This window comes from Plecotus auritus, assembly GCF_963455305.1.
Source record: "Plecotus auritus genome assembly, chromosome: 4".
Taxonomy (NCBI): domain Eukaryota; kingdom Metazoa; phylum Chordata; class Mammalia; order Chiroptera; family Vespertilionidae; genus Plecotus; species Plecotus auritus.
In genome coordinates, this window is record NC_137775.1 from 124,630,783 (window position 1) to 124,648,149 (window position 17,367).

Below are 17,367 nucleotides of genomic sequence, written 5' to 3' on the forward strand. Positions count from 1 at the left end.
GAGAAGGGGGTGGAGTTGAGAGAAGGCTTCCTGGAAATAATATCAGAACAAAGGAAATGTTAACCAGACCAACATGGGGGATGGGCAGGAATTCTAGGATGAAAGATGAGTGAGTCTCTTGCCACATGGCAGTAAATTCCGGTTATCACCACTACCATAATCTCTGATCCATGCTCTGCATTGCTAAATGAAGCTCCTCATCCCAAATGGTGTTCCCAAACACCTGCACCTGGTGAGCTTCCTCAGTCCAGGTGTCCCCAAAAAATGTATACGCACACTTTGAATAATTATAAAACAGTATTTATTAAAATACATTTCATTTTCAAAATCGAGCTTTCAGCTATTAAAGTGTTTATACATTTTTGGGGGACACCCTGTACTTTTTCCTTCAAGTATGTGACCCTTTCCTAGCACCCTATGGGTACCTCATAGGACTCTGGCATCTTCACATCACCACCGGGGTCAAGTTGTGGGTGGCACAGATCGAGGCCCTCTCTTACCATATTCGTGGACTCCTGTCCAAGGCATCTCACAATGTGGGTTTAGGTTGAATTCTCATAGCCTTGAGATAGCAGACTAAACGGACATAAGAAATGTAAAGAAAGAAGAGTAACTGGAAATCCTACAGGGGCAGGAATCAGGTCTGACTCATTCAGCTCCTTATCCCTAACCGCCTAGAATGGAGCCCCAACACACAGTAGGTGCTCAAATTTTTGTTGAATGAATTGTCACATCAACTTCCACAAATAGTTCCATCTAACAGGATTCCTTCTGGCAATAACATCAAGTGTTCTTTTGAAGGGGAACACAGTGCTTGCCCTCCATGACATCAAACACCCAAGGCTAGCAATGTCCTCAGTACATCCCTCTTTCCCTTAATAGCCTTTTATGTGCATGCCAGCCATGATACAGATGCAAATGTGGCCCCAGGGTCCCATGGCCCTGAGTACCACTGCCTGTGAAGTGTATCTGAGCTGCTGCAAGAGGCATTATTTTTTTTTCACTGCTACAACTGCCAGAAGATATGTTTAAATCATTACTTAAAATTTCTTTCCTGAGCAAACCTCCTCCCAGAGCTGTTAACAAGAAACAAAATGTGCTGACTTGAGTTGCACTTTCTCTCCTTTCCCCTGCCTTCCCTATGGGGCCCCCAATGAATCACGAAATGGCTCTAGTCAGGTAACATCGAAAGAAGCCCAGTATCTGTCAAACATGCAGATGTTGAAGAACAAAGACTGTACAGCCAGTTTTGTTGCGGGACATAACCCTGGAAATAATTGTACCTCTTTCAATAAACTATTCATTCATCTGAGAGCCTTCCTCTTTTTTTTTTAATACATTTGTGGTGTATGTGTGTTTTAATATATTTTTATTGATTTCAGAGAGGAAAGAAGAGGGGGAGAGAGCTAGAAACATCCATGATGAGAGAGAATCATGGATCGGCTGCCTCCTGCAAGTCCCCCACTGGGGATCGAGCCCACAACCTGGGCATGTGCCCTTGACCAGAATCGAACCTGGGACCTTTCAATTTGCAGGCCGGTGCTCTATCCACTGAGCCAAACTGGCTAGGGTATCTGATAGCCTTCTGATTATACTCTTTTTGAGCCCAAAATTTTCAAGAAAACCATAATTATGATTTTAGTTGATTAAGTTATGAAGGAAACTGGGAAAACACACGAATTCTCAGGCCGACTCCTTGAGGAGCCACAGAAATGACATAAATGGATTCTGATGTTGCTTCATTTCTGCAGAAGGTGTTTGTACATTATGTTCTCTGTCAACACAGTAAAGTACAGATTGCACTGAAAAGCTCGCATCTAGTTCTGGAGTTTCCAAACAGAATGGCTTAACGAGGAAATGACTTTGGAAAGGGAAATAAAAGAGGGCACTTTCTTGGGGCTGGCACCGCAGGAACAGCACACACTTGTCATGACTCAGGTGTTCAGTGGTGAGGCATGCACAAAGCAGCTGGCGAGGACAAAGGGGCACAGGGCTGGCTAACCTGGTTACAGAAACTGGTCCCTCAGACAAACTGGGCAATCAAGACCTAAAATCTATCTCCAGGACCAAGATAAATGTGGGTTTTGTTTAGACAGAATTCCATAAATCAGGGCTCAATCAACAGTTACGGTTGGTGTTATAGGCTGAATTCTGTCCTCAAAATTTCATATGCTGAGGTCCTAACTCCCAGTAATTCAGAATGGTACCTTATTTTCTTTTATTTTTTTAAATATATTTTTATTGTTTATTTTAGAGAGGAAGGGAGAGGGAGAGAGAGATAGAAACATCAATGATGAGAAAGAATCATTGATCGGCTGCCTCCTGCACGCCCCACACTGGGGATCAAACCTGCAACTGGGCATGTGCCCTGACTGGGAATCGAATCATGACCGTTCATAGATCGACACTCAACTACTAAGCCACGCCGGCTGGGCAGAATGGTATCTTATTTTCATTGCAGATGCAATCATTTAAGGGTTACTACAGATGTGATTAATTAAGATGAGGTCATACTCATCTTAAATGAGATGTTGGGTTAGAGTGGGCCCTAATGAAAAGGAGAAATTTGTATATAGACACACACACACCCACACACACATACACACACACACACACACACACACACACACACACACGACAGTGACAATGCCATGTGAGGATAAAGGTGGAGATCAGGACGGGGCGTCTACATGCCAGGGAACACCAAAGACTGTCAGCAAACCACTGGGAGCTAGGGCAGAGGTGTGGGCCAGATTCCCATTCATGCCCTCAGAAGGCACCAACCCTGTCTCTGGGGGTCCCAGGGTGATCCTTGAGCCTCTTTAAGGTTACTACAAACTTACAGTGTTGTCCCACCCTTGACTTGCACTCTGGACCCCTGGGACTGTGGCCTCTGACATCTTAAAATTGGACTTCTGGCCTCCAGAATCATGACACAACCGATTTATATTGTTTAAGCACCCAGTTTGTTGTACTTTGTTATGGCAGTCCTCAGAAACTTATACATTTGGCAATGAGAGTTAGGTAACAGGAAAGGAAATAGCTCAGAACAGGGACCACACTGTTTATATGACAGATCCTACCCTTACGAAGTATTTGCATGGGAATACCTGAGAGAGAAACTCAAAGCATCACCTGAGACTGAACTCCTTTATTCCAGGGATATAACACTAAAAAGACATGATAAATGTAAGGACAACAAAGACAGGGCTGGACCCCAGCACACACTAGGGGCCCCAAACATAGGCTGGGCTCTGCTCAGTGGCCTCACGCAGAGTCAGCCCTCCGTGGCTGGGTGATGGTACCGGCAGAGGACAGACACCTGCCCACTCAAGTGGAGGGCTTGACCGGGAAGAGGCAGTATGTCATGGCCCAAACCTCAGAGGCCACAGTCCCAGGGGTCCAGAGTGCAAGTCAAGGGTGGGACAACACTGTAAGTTTGTAGTAACCTTAAAGAGGCTCAAGGATCACCCTGGGACCCCCAGAGACAGGGTCCATCATGGCAAAAACCAGAGCTCAGAAACGTGTGGGCGGAGGTTGGGGTCAAAATATTGGTCCTGGCTCTGACTCAGAAACTGAAAACCGAAACAGCTTCCAAGGGCAAGTGTGATGCTGGGTGGGAGTGACCAGGGAGAACGGGAGTCAACACTATAGGGGGTCATACACGGTCTATAAGTGGACACAACTGATTAGTCATTAGTAGACTTGAGAAAAAGGAATTGTCAAAAACTATATATTTCACATATTAAACATTTCGCAAATATACACAACACTACAAAGTTGACATCATAGCCTATATTCAATTTTTGGTGCTGCCTCTTTTCTCCAAAATCAATGTTTCTGTTGAAGTTACCAAAATGAATTGCTTTCATGTCACATGGTATACTCCATTTGAGCTTGAAGTCCACCTGCCACCTTCTACTGCCTTATGCCAGGTCTTTTTGTTACATGACTGCAGAATGTCCTGTCTCAGGCATGGTGTTCTTGGGCAATGCCTCTCAATGATGCCTGCATTAAGGCAAGGGCCACATCCATGCGTAATTATTTGTTTGCATCTCTGCATCCTCTGATACACAGTGACCAGCTAGTATCCTGAAAACCTAGCCCAGTGTGACCTGAGACATGGTAGTGCACAGTAAATGCTGGCTGAATTGGTTAATATTTAAAAGGTTCAAAAAGGAAGAGGAGCAAGCAGATTTGGTGAGCTAACGTTGACTAGTATTTAATTAATTCATGCACTCAATTAGGTGCCAACACTATTCCATGTAGCATATTAGTCATGCTAAGAAAAAAAATAGCATAGGATTTGTTACTGCTAGGAGGTGCAAAGCAAGTTTCAGGAATGGAGATGTTGTCTGTCTTTAATTAAGCACTTATTTAGGCCTCACTCTGCCTTCTTATTTGCTCATTGAGCAAACTGGATACAGGCTCAGGGCAATAAGACCACTCCATAGTCGCCATTGGTGAAGATGGGCTCCTAACACAGTCCTATGAGTCAGAAGTTGTTGAGCACTCACCATGAGCCATCTTTGTAATGATGCTTTCGTTGAATTCGTATACAGTCATTATGCCCATTCTACAGATAAGGACATTGGGGCAGAAGATTAAGTAGTTCACCTGAGGTCTCATAGCTAGGCTATGACATATCTAGAACTCAAACTCAGTGGAAAGATGCTCTTAACCATTCCACAGCATTCTCTGGCCTGAGGGATTAGGGGTGGGATGACCCTACAGGTTACAGGCTTTGGTGTTTGTCAGTAAATTTTTTAATGAATTCTAAGTGTTTTAACAGTATGGATGTCCCTTGAGTTCCCATATAGGTTACACGTTAGCAAAGAAAATGCACAAGCCATTGTTGAAAACCGCTCTGACCTTCAGTTCCCAGAGCCGGAGCAAGCCTGACCTCCAGGCTCACAATACCAGCACAACCAGAAATCTGGGGACAATGGCCATTCAACAGACGTTCATGAGGGCACTCTGCTGCATACTGGGGGTCCTTCCACGGAGAAAAACAAATTCTGGGGGAAGACATCTACAGAGAAATTGGCATTACAATCACAGTGACAAGTAGTGCCACAGCCCAGGGACTTACAGGAGCACATCGCTAAGGACAAGGCAAGATAGCCCACACTTGTCCTGCTCTCAACCCCTTCAAGTGGCACTGAATGATCAGACTTGAGCAAGGACAGCTGTCAGGTGACACAATAAGTAATTCTGGCGACCAGGGATGACAAGAATAAATCAGGCTCGGAGACCTACCACTAGGTGGTTGTGGAGAACTTAGTAAGGAGAACAGAGAGGTGGTTGAGCCACTCACAATCCTCCTCTCTGACCTTTCAGACAGAATATGTATAGAAGTGAAGGTAGTTAACAAATCAAGCGAAGCCCTCTGGCTATTTATCCCACGCAGCAGGCAGTACTTCTATGACCCGCATAATAACATACAGCTTTGCCACACACTGAGGGCGGAAAAAACCCATATTCACACTAGCAATACCTGATATCACATAGCACATTCCAGTTTATGAAGAGCATTTACAAGTATTCTATTGGTTGATGATCACTGAGCAGAGGCCTCCCATTTAACAGACAAGGAAATTAATCGTCAAAGTCTTCTGCTTGAAGAAGAGGGATTTAAAGAAGTTCTTGACTCCAAGGTAGGTTCCACTGCATCAAACTGTCATTGTTTACTAAACACTTAATGACAGCATTAGAATCATAGGTTTGAAAGCATTTATTGAATGCTGTTTGCTGTTTTACATGAACAGCAGCTGCTGCTACTTAGGAGTTCCGAAGTCCTAAATATTAAGAAAGGTGAGGGTGAAGAACAGCTTTGAAATGACGCTCTATTTGATCAGGTTCTGCAGTAATTGTTAAAATCATATACACTTTCTTTGGGTCCCTATGAAGCTTCTGCATGACCATGGCACCTGCAGTTCCAATTTGCAACTTCCTCAGCCCTCCTTTGAAGTTCTTCTTGCCAATTACCTGGTGTTAATATTAATTAAATATAATTTGCAACTTGAAATGTGGTGTTATCAATGGAACTCAGCTGTAGAAATATAAAGGAGAATTTTCAATCGAATTAAAATGTTTCCTTTCATCCACAGTATTTTACAACATTAATACTTCTGTCAAATTGATTTTTGCCTGCTGGAAGTCATTTTTCCAAAGCATTGCACATCTGAAGGAAAAGGCTGTTCTTTATGTATTCCTTTCTCTGTGTCATTGAAAATACTTTGTTTTAATCCTGAAATGAATTCATTTCAGTTCATAGAAACTCAGTTCTTGTTTATAACCCAAGAGGGAAAAAAATTCTTTCTTTTAATACAGCACTGAGATAGTTTAAAAATAGGATCAGTGGGCACTTTTCAATTGCATAACAGGAATGAATTTTCCTCACGTTATTGTTTGACCCTCACCAAAAATAATTCACTATTAAACATTTTGGCAAGTGTAATTTTATATACAAAAAAAATGAATTAAGTAAATTGGTCTATAGCATTAACATTTCAAACAGACTATGCCAATTCCATGACCTCTGTGGTCCCTTCCAAATCTGAGATTTTAAGATTCTGAACACGTGTCAGACAATAGTCAGAAGCTTCCAGCCTTTGCAAATTAGGAAGAAAAAGTCACATATTGTTGAAGATTTGACAGAATCAGGTCTACTCTGCCCCCCATAATGTGTGATGACGACTTACAGGCCTGTCATCTTCAATAAATCTTTCGTAAATGTGATGACTGATTAAAAGAGGTGTTGCCACACTGTGCAAATCTACACTGAAAAAAATATAATGCTTTCACAAATTCCTTTTATCTTCAAAGATCAAGCTTTAGCTTCCTTGCCCCTTATAATGACAGTGGTAGTATTAACATTTATTATCCTGTCTTCTTTTAAAAAATAATACAATAAGGGAAGATAAAGAAGTGAAATAACCTGTCTAAAGACTCAAGGAAGTCATTGTCTGAGTCACAAGCCACAAGCCCCAGAGCTTATGATGGAAAAACATGAGCCTATATTATCAACCTCTTTATGACAATACCAATGAAAACATCACACCAAATAATTAAAATAAGACATAAATATTGGACTATGGTCCTATCAACTGAGGGTGTGTAAGATGGGTGATAGCTAAGTCTTAACAACCCTCAGCAACTAAGCTATATCCTTCCCTCAAGCCAAAAGAAACCCAAGTGGCACATAAAGATACATTAGGCCAGAAAGAACTCTGGATGTCCATAATTTTCCAAGTGTCATCAACAAGCACAGCATCTTGGAATTACACAAGACAGGGGGTTGGAAAAGCCAGTGCACCACTATACAGGAAGTGCCCATTGCAGTCCTACTGGGAAGCTCTTGACTACCAAGGATCCTGGGAAAGTCAGACACTAGGATCCCATCACTTTCCCCAGCCTGGAACCCTGAACTATCTATTAGATAACCCAATCTACCCAAGTAGTCAGGATTGGGAGAGTAGAATTCTATAACACTCCAAAGGAACTTCAGAACTGGTTATATTACACGCTTCTCCATTAACAAAATTCGGTCTCATCTTTATTGCTAACCTGTTGTCCTTTTGGTCTAACTCCCACCCCTGTCACTGGAAATTATCTCCCTAAGTACAGCCTTCTTCACTATTACCCCCTGTTAATGGGTATTAACGTATGTCTCCCAACAAGATATGCTGATATCTTAACCCCAGTACCTCAGCATGTGACCTTATATGGAAAGAGGGTCAGCACAGATGTAATTAGTTAAGATGAGGTCATGCTAGAGTAGGATGTGTCATTAATCCAACATGACTGGCATCCTTACAAGAAGAGAATACACAAGAAGGGAGAAGGGAGAAATGTGATGACAAAAGCAGAGGTTGCAGTGATGTGTCTACAAGCCAATAAATACCAAGGATTAATAGCAAACACCAGAAGCTGTAAGAGTCAAGGAAGAATTCTCCCCTACAATTTTCAGAAGCAGCATGGCCCTGCTAACACTGTGGCTTCAAATTTCCAGCCTCCAGCACTGAGACAATACATTTTTGTTGGGTTTTGGTATGTTGTTATGGCAGCACTAGGGAACTAATATACCCCCTCTCAAGGACACTACTTGATTCTCTGTACCACACACATAATCAGCTATTCTGCTCATGAAAGTTCCTGTTCTCTTATGAAAATCTGCTTGATATCCTTGAATTTTTCTATAAGAACTTCTACCATCTCCCATCATGAAAATATTTTTCAAGGGGACTGAGGGCCCTCCCATGGCCATAAACTCATCAAGAGAAAAGAACACTTGCATTAGCCAGTGTGATTCAGTAGTTAGAGGGTCCAGGGTTCGATTCTCAGTCAAGGGCATGTACCTCAGTTGAGGGTTTGATCCCCAGCCTCTGTCAGGGCTCATGTGGAAGGCAACCAATACATGTGTCTCTCTTACATTGATGATTCTCTCACTCTCTCACCCTTTCTCCCACCCTCCCTCCCTTACACACTCTCAAAAAAAAAAATCAATGGAAAAAAAATCCTCAGGTGAGGATTTTTTAAAAAGAGAACACTCGGCCACCCTCTTAGCTTTCCATTGCTAAGTCTGGCCATTATTCCCATGCCTTTTTTTTCATGTATACCAATTTTATTTTTTCCAGCTTTGTGGAGGTATAATTGACAACCAAATATTGCATAAATATAAGGTGTACAACATGACATTTTGATATACATAAACATTGTGAAGTGATTACCACAATCAAACTAGTTAACATATCCATTACCTCACATAGTTACTATTTTGTGTGTGCGTGCTAAGAACACGTAAATCAACTCTCTTAATAATTAACTATAGTTACAATTCTGTACATTACATCTGCTACATAACTGAAAGTTTATATGCTTTGTCCAACATCTCCCCATTTCTCCTACTTATCAGACTAAGACTGATATTGCAGTGGTCTCTCAACTGGTCCCCTTATCTTCCACTTCTCATTCGCACAATCTTAAATACACATCCTGATAGATCCCTTCCTCCTCAGCATTTTCCTCCATCGTCTGGCACATAAAAGATAAAATTACCACCCTATGGGGTGAAATACTCCACTAGGTGTCCATGTCAAGCCTTCTTATATTGTCTCCCATACCTCACTACACAAACTATGCTTCAGTCAAATTGTGCTATTTGCTGACCTCAAACATATTTTGTTGCCTTCTCCAGTGAAAATCCTACAGTAAAGGATGCACTGTGGGGAGATTATAACAGCTAGGGTACCAAGAAGCTATTTGTCTTTATTTGGTCAAATAGCTCCTGTCCCTGTCTCCCTCAGAAGGATCTTGACTCAAGAAGAACCATCACTGGCATCTCTGTTCATGACCATCACTTACTCATAACTTCGTTCAAGATTCATGAAATACACGTGCCCAAATCTCAGGTTGTGTCAAAATGAAAAATGTTCTAATCAAACCATACAAGCAATTTATCACTAAACAGATTTTCATTTCAGTATATTCCATGATTTGTCTAAATTAATCAGAGCTAAAACATAGGAAGCCTCAATTTACATTGAAATTTCTTAGTAATGAATGTTGCTGAAGGGAGAAATTCAGAACAGAGTACAGGAACATTTATAAGTGTTGGGAAATACATAATTTTATTAATAGGCAGACACTGCAGAAAATAAATTTATTACTTGACTCTTAAGTCAAGATACTAAAATTTTTGAAAACACACTATTAACATGGTGACAAAGATGTCATGGATATTATAGTAAGAGAAGCAAATGTTACAGAACTAATGAATTTTCATTAGAGCCATCAGTTCACTTCAGAATGGGTTAAGTTGCTACCATTTTCCATCCCCATTAATATCATTGTCATGCAAAAGGTTTCATTTTCAGCTATTTCTGTTCTAGATAAAATCTTTGTCATTAAAATGAGGAATGATTTTGATATTTAATATATTCCATGGCATACTCTAGTGTGATACTAATTTGGCCTTTTCAGCATTCTGCATATTAATTGACAATCCAACCTTCCTCCATCCCTAGATAAGTGAGAACGGAAATAGAATGGACAGCCAATCAAGTCTCAGAATACTGAAAGGATCAACATAGAAGAAACACACTGCACTCATCAGGAGCGTACACAAGGCACTAAAATTGTTTTTCCTATAATAATGGCTAAGATAGAAATGGGAATAATGAATGGCACCATCTGAATCCTTTTATGTGACAGTGTTACCAAAGTTAGCAATGCTCCATAAAAACTGAAACTAGTATTGCTTTTTTTAGTCAAAAGAATAAAACTACAATCTCACTTAACTTTTAGAACAATGCATTCTATCAGATTCTCCAACAATTGGGAGATTATGTCCCATATTTAATTTTTCATAGTCATCTATTTCATGCACACAAAATGTGTCCTGTAGTTGAAGAGTACATAGGATCGCCACAGAATACTTGGAATTTCAATACATACTCTCATAGTTTCCTTTTTCTTGTTGAATTATCATTCTGGTGAGAACTGATATCCACTGCATAAATAATGCATTAATCCTAATTCCAGAAGCTATTATTTTCATTTTAGTGAGCATTTCCTCTAAAGACAAACTTGGCATTCTTATCCAAGAAGGTAATATAACTTGCCAGCATTTAAAGTGTTTTGAATTATTTTTATAGCAATAATGATATAATTTTAAATTCCAAAGAGGAAACATTATGGCATCGTGGACATTTAACAACAGGTGTGAATAGTTGGTCAATTAAATCAATGAATCCAATCTGTCCAGCAACACCAGGCCTTTTCACCTTTTCTAGCTCTTATGCAGCAACACAGCACTGGAACAAATTATAAACATACCAAATAATGTGTAAAATAAATCTTCATGCCCTATTATATGCAAAACAGATCCCAGGCATCTGCAAATCTTTCAAGAGAAGACCTTATTCCAATAAATTATTCCAATAACCCTTTGTCCTTGCTAATTATGGATAAGTCCAAATCACTCCCATGATCTTTTCCTGAGTTGAAGTCTCCAAGAAAGACAAGAAATTATCAACATAGTTTCTTCTTTCAAGTTTAAAATAGCCAATAGGCACTTTACTTTTTCCACAAAATATTATGCTTACAGGAAAAGATATGTAAATTTTATTCAGTAGTTCTTACGAGTATTTGTTAAGTAACAGTAATATATCTCCTTTTATCGACAAAGTTGTGTTGTTGACCATTCAGCAATAAGGTTTGTCTTATAAGTGTGTTTTGTTTTGTTCTGCTTCTTTCCTACATAGTGGAATGGATTTACAACCTCATAAGTAAACATGCACCTGGTGGGACGCCTGTAGAGATTTGGATAAGCACCTTGAAAAAGCCCAGCATGGAGTTCATCAGCACCTTATTCTAACCCACATTTTTACAGTTTGCCCTTCATCCCTCTATAAGCTTCAGTGTTTAAGGTAAGACTAAAAATGCAAGAAGTCAAATATGACAATCAGAATATCACTGAAGCATAGCCTTGGGGGCTCCTTCAGTATTGTTTTAAAATGATTACCAGTCTTAATCCCTCTAGAGTTTGACATAAATTCCACTGCTTTTTTTTTATTATTATTTAATGACTTGCTTATGTAAACTTCCATCTAGAACAATCAAAAAGTATGTCATTTATTCAAATTTACAGTGGCTCTTATGTGCCAGCAAACTCCCTTGTCAAAACAGACTTTTAAAAATGTCTGCCTGAGTCAGAAGCTCTATTTCCTGAATTAGCACCAAAGTGTCACCTTGATGGACCATGAACAACACAAACATTTATAATAAACCCAGCTTCCCCCTCAATTGGACAGCCCAGGTCACGCATCTGTAGGAGCTCTAATTACGCCATACGGATCAGAAAGTGCTTGGAGGTGATAGGACTCCCACAACCTGTCACCTCCAAATACAATCACCCGATAAATAAATGCTTACCAATCTCCCTCGAAATCTGAGTGAAGGCCTCCACACCGCTCTCTCCATAGTTGCCCTCAGAAGCCAGTGTCGACACATAATTCCACCCCAGGGCCGTCACAATGTCCACCATGGCTTGTGCTTGGTAGGAGTCAGGCGGGACCACCCTAGAGAAGAAGTCATACCTGGTGTTGTCACTTAGCTCAGGGGCTGTGGATGCATAGCTGATTTGAGGTATCTGCAAAACAAATGACAGGTCATTTCAGCCCATGAGTAATCATGCGGAATGATGGATTGTCACAAGAGACTGGACAGCCAAAACGATATCAGAAACCTAGATACAGCATCTTGAAGCTGAAATAAGGTTTTATGAGAAACAATGTAATTAGAAAGTCTTTTACATTGGTCTGTAGGCTCACTTTCTTTCAAAGTACACTAGAGGCCTGGTGCACGAAATTCATGCATGGGGGGTGTGTGCCCCTCGGCCCAGCCTGCACCCTCTCTGGGACATCCCTCTCACAATCCAGGACTGCTGGCTCCCAATAGCTCGCCTGCCTACCTGCCTGATTGCACCTAACCGCTTCTGCCTGCCAGCCTGATCACCCCCTAACCACTCCCCTGCCAGCCTGATCGATGCCTAACTGCTCCCCTGCTGGCCCAATTGCCCCTAACTGCCCTCCCCTTCCAGCCTGGTCACCCCTAACTGTCCTCCCCTGCAGGCCTGGTTGCCCTCAACTGCCCTCCCTTGACAGCCTGGTCGCCCCTAACTGCCCTCCCCTGCCGGCCTGATTGCCCCTAACTGCCTTCCCCTGCTGGCCTGGTCACTCTTAACTGCCCTCCTCTGCTGGCCTGGTTGCCCCTAACTGTCCTCCTCTGCAGGCCTGGTTGCCCCCAACTGCCCTCCCCTGCTGGCCTAATCACCCCTAACTGCCCTCCTTTGCCAGCCTGGTCACCCCTAACTGTCCTCCCCTGCAGGCCTGGTCCCCCCAAAATGCCCTCCCCTGCAGGACTGGTCACCCCTAACTGTCCTCCCCTGCAGGCCTGGTCCCCCTCAACTGCCTTCCCCTGCAGGTCTGGTCACTCCCAACTGCCCTCCTCTGCAGGCCTGGTTGCTCCTAACTGCCCTCCCCTGCCAGCCCGGTCACCCCCAAATGCCCTCCCCTGCCAGCCTGATCACCCCTAACTGTCCTCCGCTGCAGGCCTTGTCGCCCACAACTGCCCTCCCCTGCTGGCCATCTTGTGGCAACCATCTTTGACCACATGGGGGTGGCCATCTTGTGTGTTGGAGTGATGATCAATTTGCATATTACCTCTTTATTATATAGGATTTCTAAGCAGCAAGAAAGAATGTAATTTTGCTTCAGATTCCATTGTTTCTGAAATCAAGGCAAAATATTTGTGCTTGTTGTTGTTGTTGCTTTTTTGTTCTGTATGTGATAAGATCTGTGCAGAAATGAGGCAGCAGTGAAGGTATAGACATGTTTCAGAAAAGGTCAACCTCTGACATTGTTTTAGCTTTAGGACAGAAAGGTTACACAATGACAAACAGAGACTTTAACATGAGATTTTTTTTGTACACTTGATGTCATTTCAATTTTAAGATTATATTTTTGGTAAATTATTTTAAATAAATAGCTTTGCAAGTCTATTCACTGATTATTAATATTAAAAAGTTTTGGGAATAGCCAACCATGTACCTTCTAATAAAAACATTTTTCCAACTTCCCAAAAGAACATTACAAAACAGGAACCCATACAATAATTTCTTTGGGAAAACAGACTTCCTGATATAAAAGGGGGTGAACTGCTAGAAGATTTTCAAAACTAGAAATCTTAGGTCATTTCTCCTAACAATATTCAAATGGAGTAACAAATTAACTACATGCCACAAATCTCCCCCTAAAAAACTTTTAAAATGCAACATTCATTCATATATCCAAGTGAGGTCTCTCAATCTAACAGAGGAAAACATGTTGCTAAAGAAGTACAAGGAAGCACATGAAGTCCGGAAGGGGTACAGAAGATGCAGGGAATCTGGCCAACAAGGCAGGATAGGGCATCGCAGCCACGGGGACTGCATTCCAAATGCACAGAGTGGGCAAAGGCATGGCAGATCCCAGGGAATGCAGCTTTTTAGATGGCAGGAATGTAGGGCACTAGGGGAGGACTGTCAGGAAATAAAACTGCAAAGCTAGAGAGAAGCTGAGTGATGAAGGGGAAAGAAAAGGTGTAGAACCTCTATGTATCTGAAAGACAAGGAAAGGTGCAGGTGAGGACTCTCAGTTGTATGACTTTGGTAACTAGATCCCTGATATTTTCTGTTTACCAAGATAGATTTTTTTTAAAAAAGGAGATTTGTCAGACAAAAAAAAATAAGTTTAACTTTTGATTTGCCTCTTTTGAGATTCTTGTGAGATGAATGAAAGCAACTAAATAGCAGGCAATAATATTGGGAGATCTGGAGTTTAAGAGTGTCTTTGAGACTGAAGGTGAAGAAAGGTGGAAACACAGTGGAGGTGGTAGTTAGGGCAATTTGGGAGGGTGAGCTGTGCAACTGTGTATCTCATCCCTCCTCTGCCACCGTGCTGAGGTGTAAAAGTTCAGAGGCCGAAATGACTACAAGGTGCCCTAATTCAGGGTGCTTAATTGAAGGTGCAAGTTTAGCTCATACATAAAACAGTTAACTTTGCTCTCCACCAGATCCTGCAGCCAATATCAGTGTCCTGATGTCAGAGAGCCTGCAGTTTCATCTTCCCATACAGGCCTACACACGCTGGGATCCAACCCTCACCCACCCCCCAACCCCCCCACACCCCCTGCCAATGATTCCCAATCCATATAAGGTTTTGATTCTCCTCTTCACATCTGTGTAAAGCTCTCAACATCTGGGTTCCTTTGATCTAGAGAGTCCTGTTCCATAATGGTGGCAGGGAAGTGACACTGAACTTCTCAAGATTAAAAAAAAAAAAAAAAAAAAAAAAAAGCCTGAGTTACAAAGGAAGCAGAAGTAAAAGAATGTGCTTGGAGCTCTCCAGGGTGCTGCAGGGTCCATCCAGCTTCTGTACAACCTGTATTTCTCTCTATTGACTATAACAGTGGTCGGCAAACTGCGGCTCGCGAGCCACATGAGGCTCTTTGGCCCCTTGAGTGTGGCTCTTCCACAAAATGCCACGGCCTGGGTGAGTCTATTTTGAAGAAGTGGCATTAGAAGAAGTTTAAGTTTAAAAAATTTGGCTCTCAAAAGAAGTTTCAATCGTTTTACTGTTGATATTTGGCTCTGTTGACTAATGAGTTTGCCGACCACTGGACTATAGCAATGAGTTAGCCTATTTAACCCCCAATTCTTCCCGGTCCTAATATCCTAGTGGAACCAAGTGAACTTGCTTGTTAACACTGTGGGTCCACAAAAATTAGTCTGACCTGCCTCCTTTGCTTTCTCTGCCAGATACACTGGCCACCTCTTGGCGGGCTGTTCCCTTGATAAGTCTTTGTGTCTTTGCAATACATGACTACTCAGCAAGGACACACCTCCACATGTCTAACCACACACCAAATCTTGACCTTTTTCACCTTTCTATGCTTGCTTCTAGAGGACCTTGGAAGTAGACAATAGATGACTCAGTGAGATCTACCCCTCACTAGGTAAACTTTCCCAGAGATCAAGAGCATGTGCATTTCTGTGTTCCAATGAAATATATTCAGCAGCTTGACCTTCACTTTGAGAGGAATTCTGTGAAGATGGTGTGTGTGTGTGTGTGTGTGTGTGTGTGTGTGTGTGTGCGCGCGCGCGGAGGGCGGGGAGCATTCTAGGAGGTGCTCTAGGACTGTAGCACCTGGGTCCCTTGCCTCAGGCTTTCAGTGAGTCCCACAGGCGTCAGAGCATTGATTTCCCCATCTCCTTCCCCACCAACCTGGTGTTTCTCTACCTGAACCCTCATCCACAGCTAAAGCTCTTGCCAGGTTCCAGGGACCACTCTCTACCCTGTCCCTTCAGGTCCTGCCACTGCTGCTAGTGCCTGAGTGCTTCCTCATCCTGTGTTGGTTCTTTTCACTGTGCCCACACCTTAAGAATCATTCTTTTGTTAACCTTCCTTGAATTACCTTTCACAGAGGATTATTCAGAGTCCAGTAGCTGAGGAGCTACTCAGAGTCCATCAGTAAAATGCCTTACACAACCCCCACCCTGCCTATAATAATGAGCCACCCCTTTCTAAAAAGGAGCACAATGTGTGAAAATTGAGTGTTTGAACCCAAAACTAATTATCTCAAATTACTACCTTCAGTCAGTCACTTTCAGGGCTGTTTAATTAGCAGTCAGCACTGTGTTTAGGATTAATTAAACAGGTGTAAAGGGGGTATAAAATAAAAGTGCAGATAGAAGATGGTTGTTTGAATAACTGGATAAAGGACTTTCTCCCCAAACTCTTAAAGAGTTTTCTCTTTGCCTATCATCTTGTGGAAAAGTGGTGTGAGAGTATGTGTCTGTGTTTCCACTTGTTCAACATTTGCTGTGTTGCCATCTACAATAATAGACATCAGGGTATGTTGATAGTATTTTAAGACAACTTTTCAAGTTGTCATGAAATCATTCCTCGTTTTTATTTTATTGTGGTTGACCACAGAGCATTGGCTCCTTATGCACTTTAGTCTCTATGCCAGCATCCCCAATATTTCCACCAACTCTCAAATTAAAGCCCTACTGGCAACCCAAGTGGACATTTTTTATAAACCTAGAATGTTTCTTTTTCTTTTCCCTACATTAAATCCATCCTAATTAATCCCTTCACCCTGGAGCTTTCCTCTACCAGAAACAACAACACTAAATAAGGTGGTGGGTGGGGAATAGAAGTAGAGAGGGAAATGAGAGGGAAAAGAAAAGGAGGTGTTAGGGGAAGCATTCTGCATCAGTGCTCCCATCCTTTGGAAGAAGTAACATCCTACATAAAACTCTGTTAACTCCCACTTGCCCACTCAAAGGATAATATCCAAACATCAGCCTGGCTCATGGAGTCCGGATATCAGACTCTGTTCCATCCTCATTCCAACCTCACGTCTTCCCTGCCATACCCTGACAGCGCCCTGCCCCTGCTAGCCCCTCTGTTGACTGTCTTCTCTCCCTTGCCTGGAGATCTTCTGCACAAAGCAATGTCTACCTCCCTGGGAAGCTTTCACCAACTCTCTCAGGCACCCTGGCTCCCATAGCCTCCATCATCTGACATTAGGAACCACAATGGCTTATGAGCCACTCAGGAACAAAGTCTCTGTCAATTTCCTTGGTATCCCCAGCATCTGGCAGAGGAAAAGCTCAATGACTGTTTGGAGGCAATTAATTAATTAAAGTGTGGCAGGAATTTTAGTACAGCCTCTTTCCCACAACCTCCTACCCTGCATTCCACCAAAATACTGTATTCTGTGTCCCTCTTGATCCTTCTTTGCCATGCTGCATGTCCT

General features: G+C 42.2%; 1 protein-coding gene across 7 annotated transcripts in view; it reads right to left on the reverse strand.

Moving 5' to 3' along the window:
- GRM8 (glutamate metabotropic receptor 8) overlaps positions 1-17,367 on the reverse strand; it is a 774,265-nt gene that overhangs the window by 602,781 nt on the left and 154,117 nt on the right. For all 7 annotated transcript variants that reach the window (XM_080666922.1, XM_080666923.1, XM_080666921.1 and 4 more), the window contains exon 3: positions 11,938-12,154. In XM_080666922.1, the coding sequence (XP_080523048.1) occupies positions 11,938-12,154 (217 nt within the window). The remainder of the gene's footprint in view (positions 1-11,937; positions 12,155-17,367) is intronic.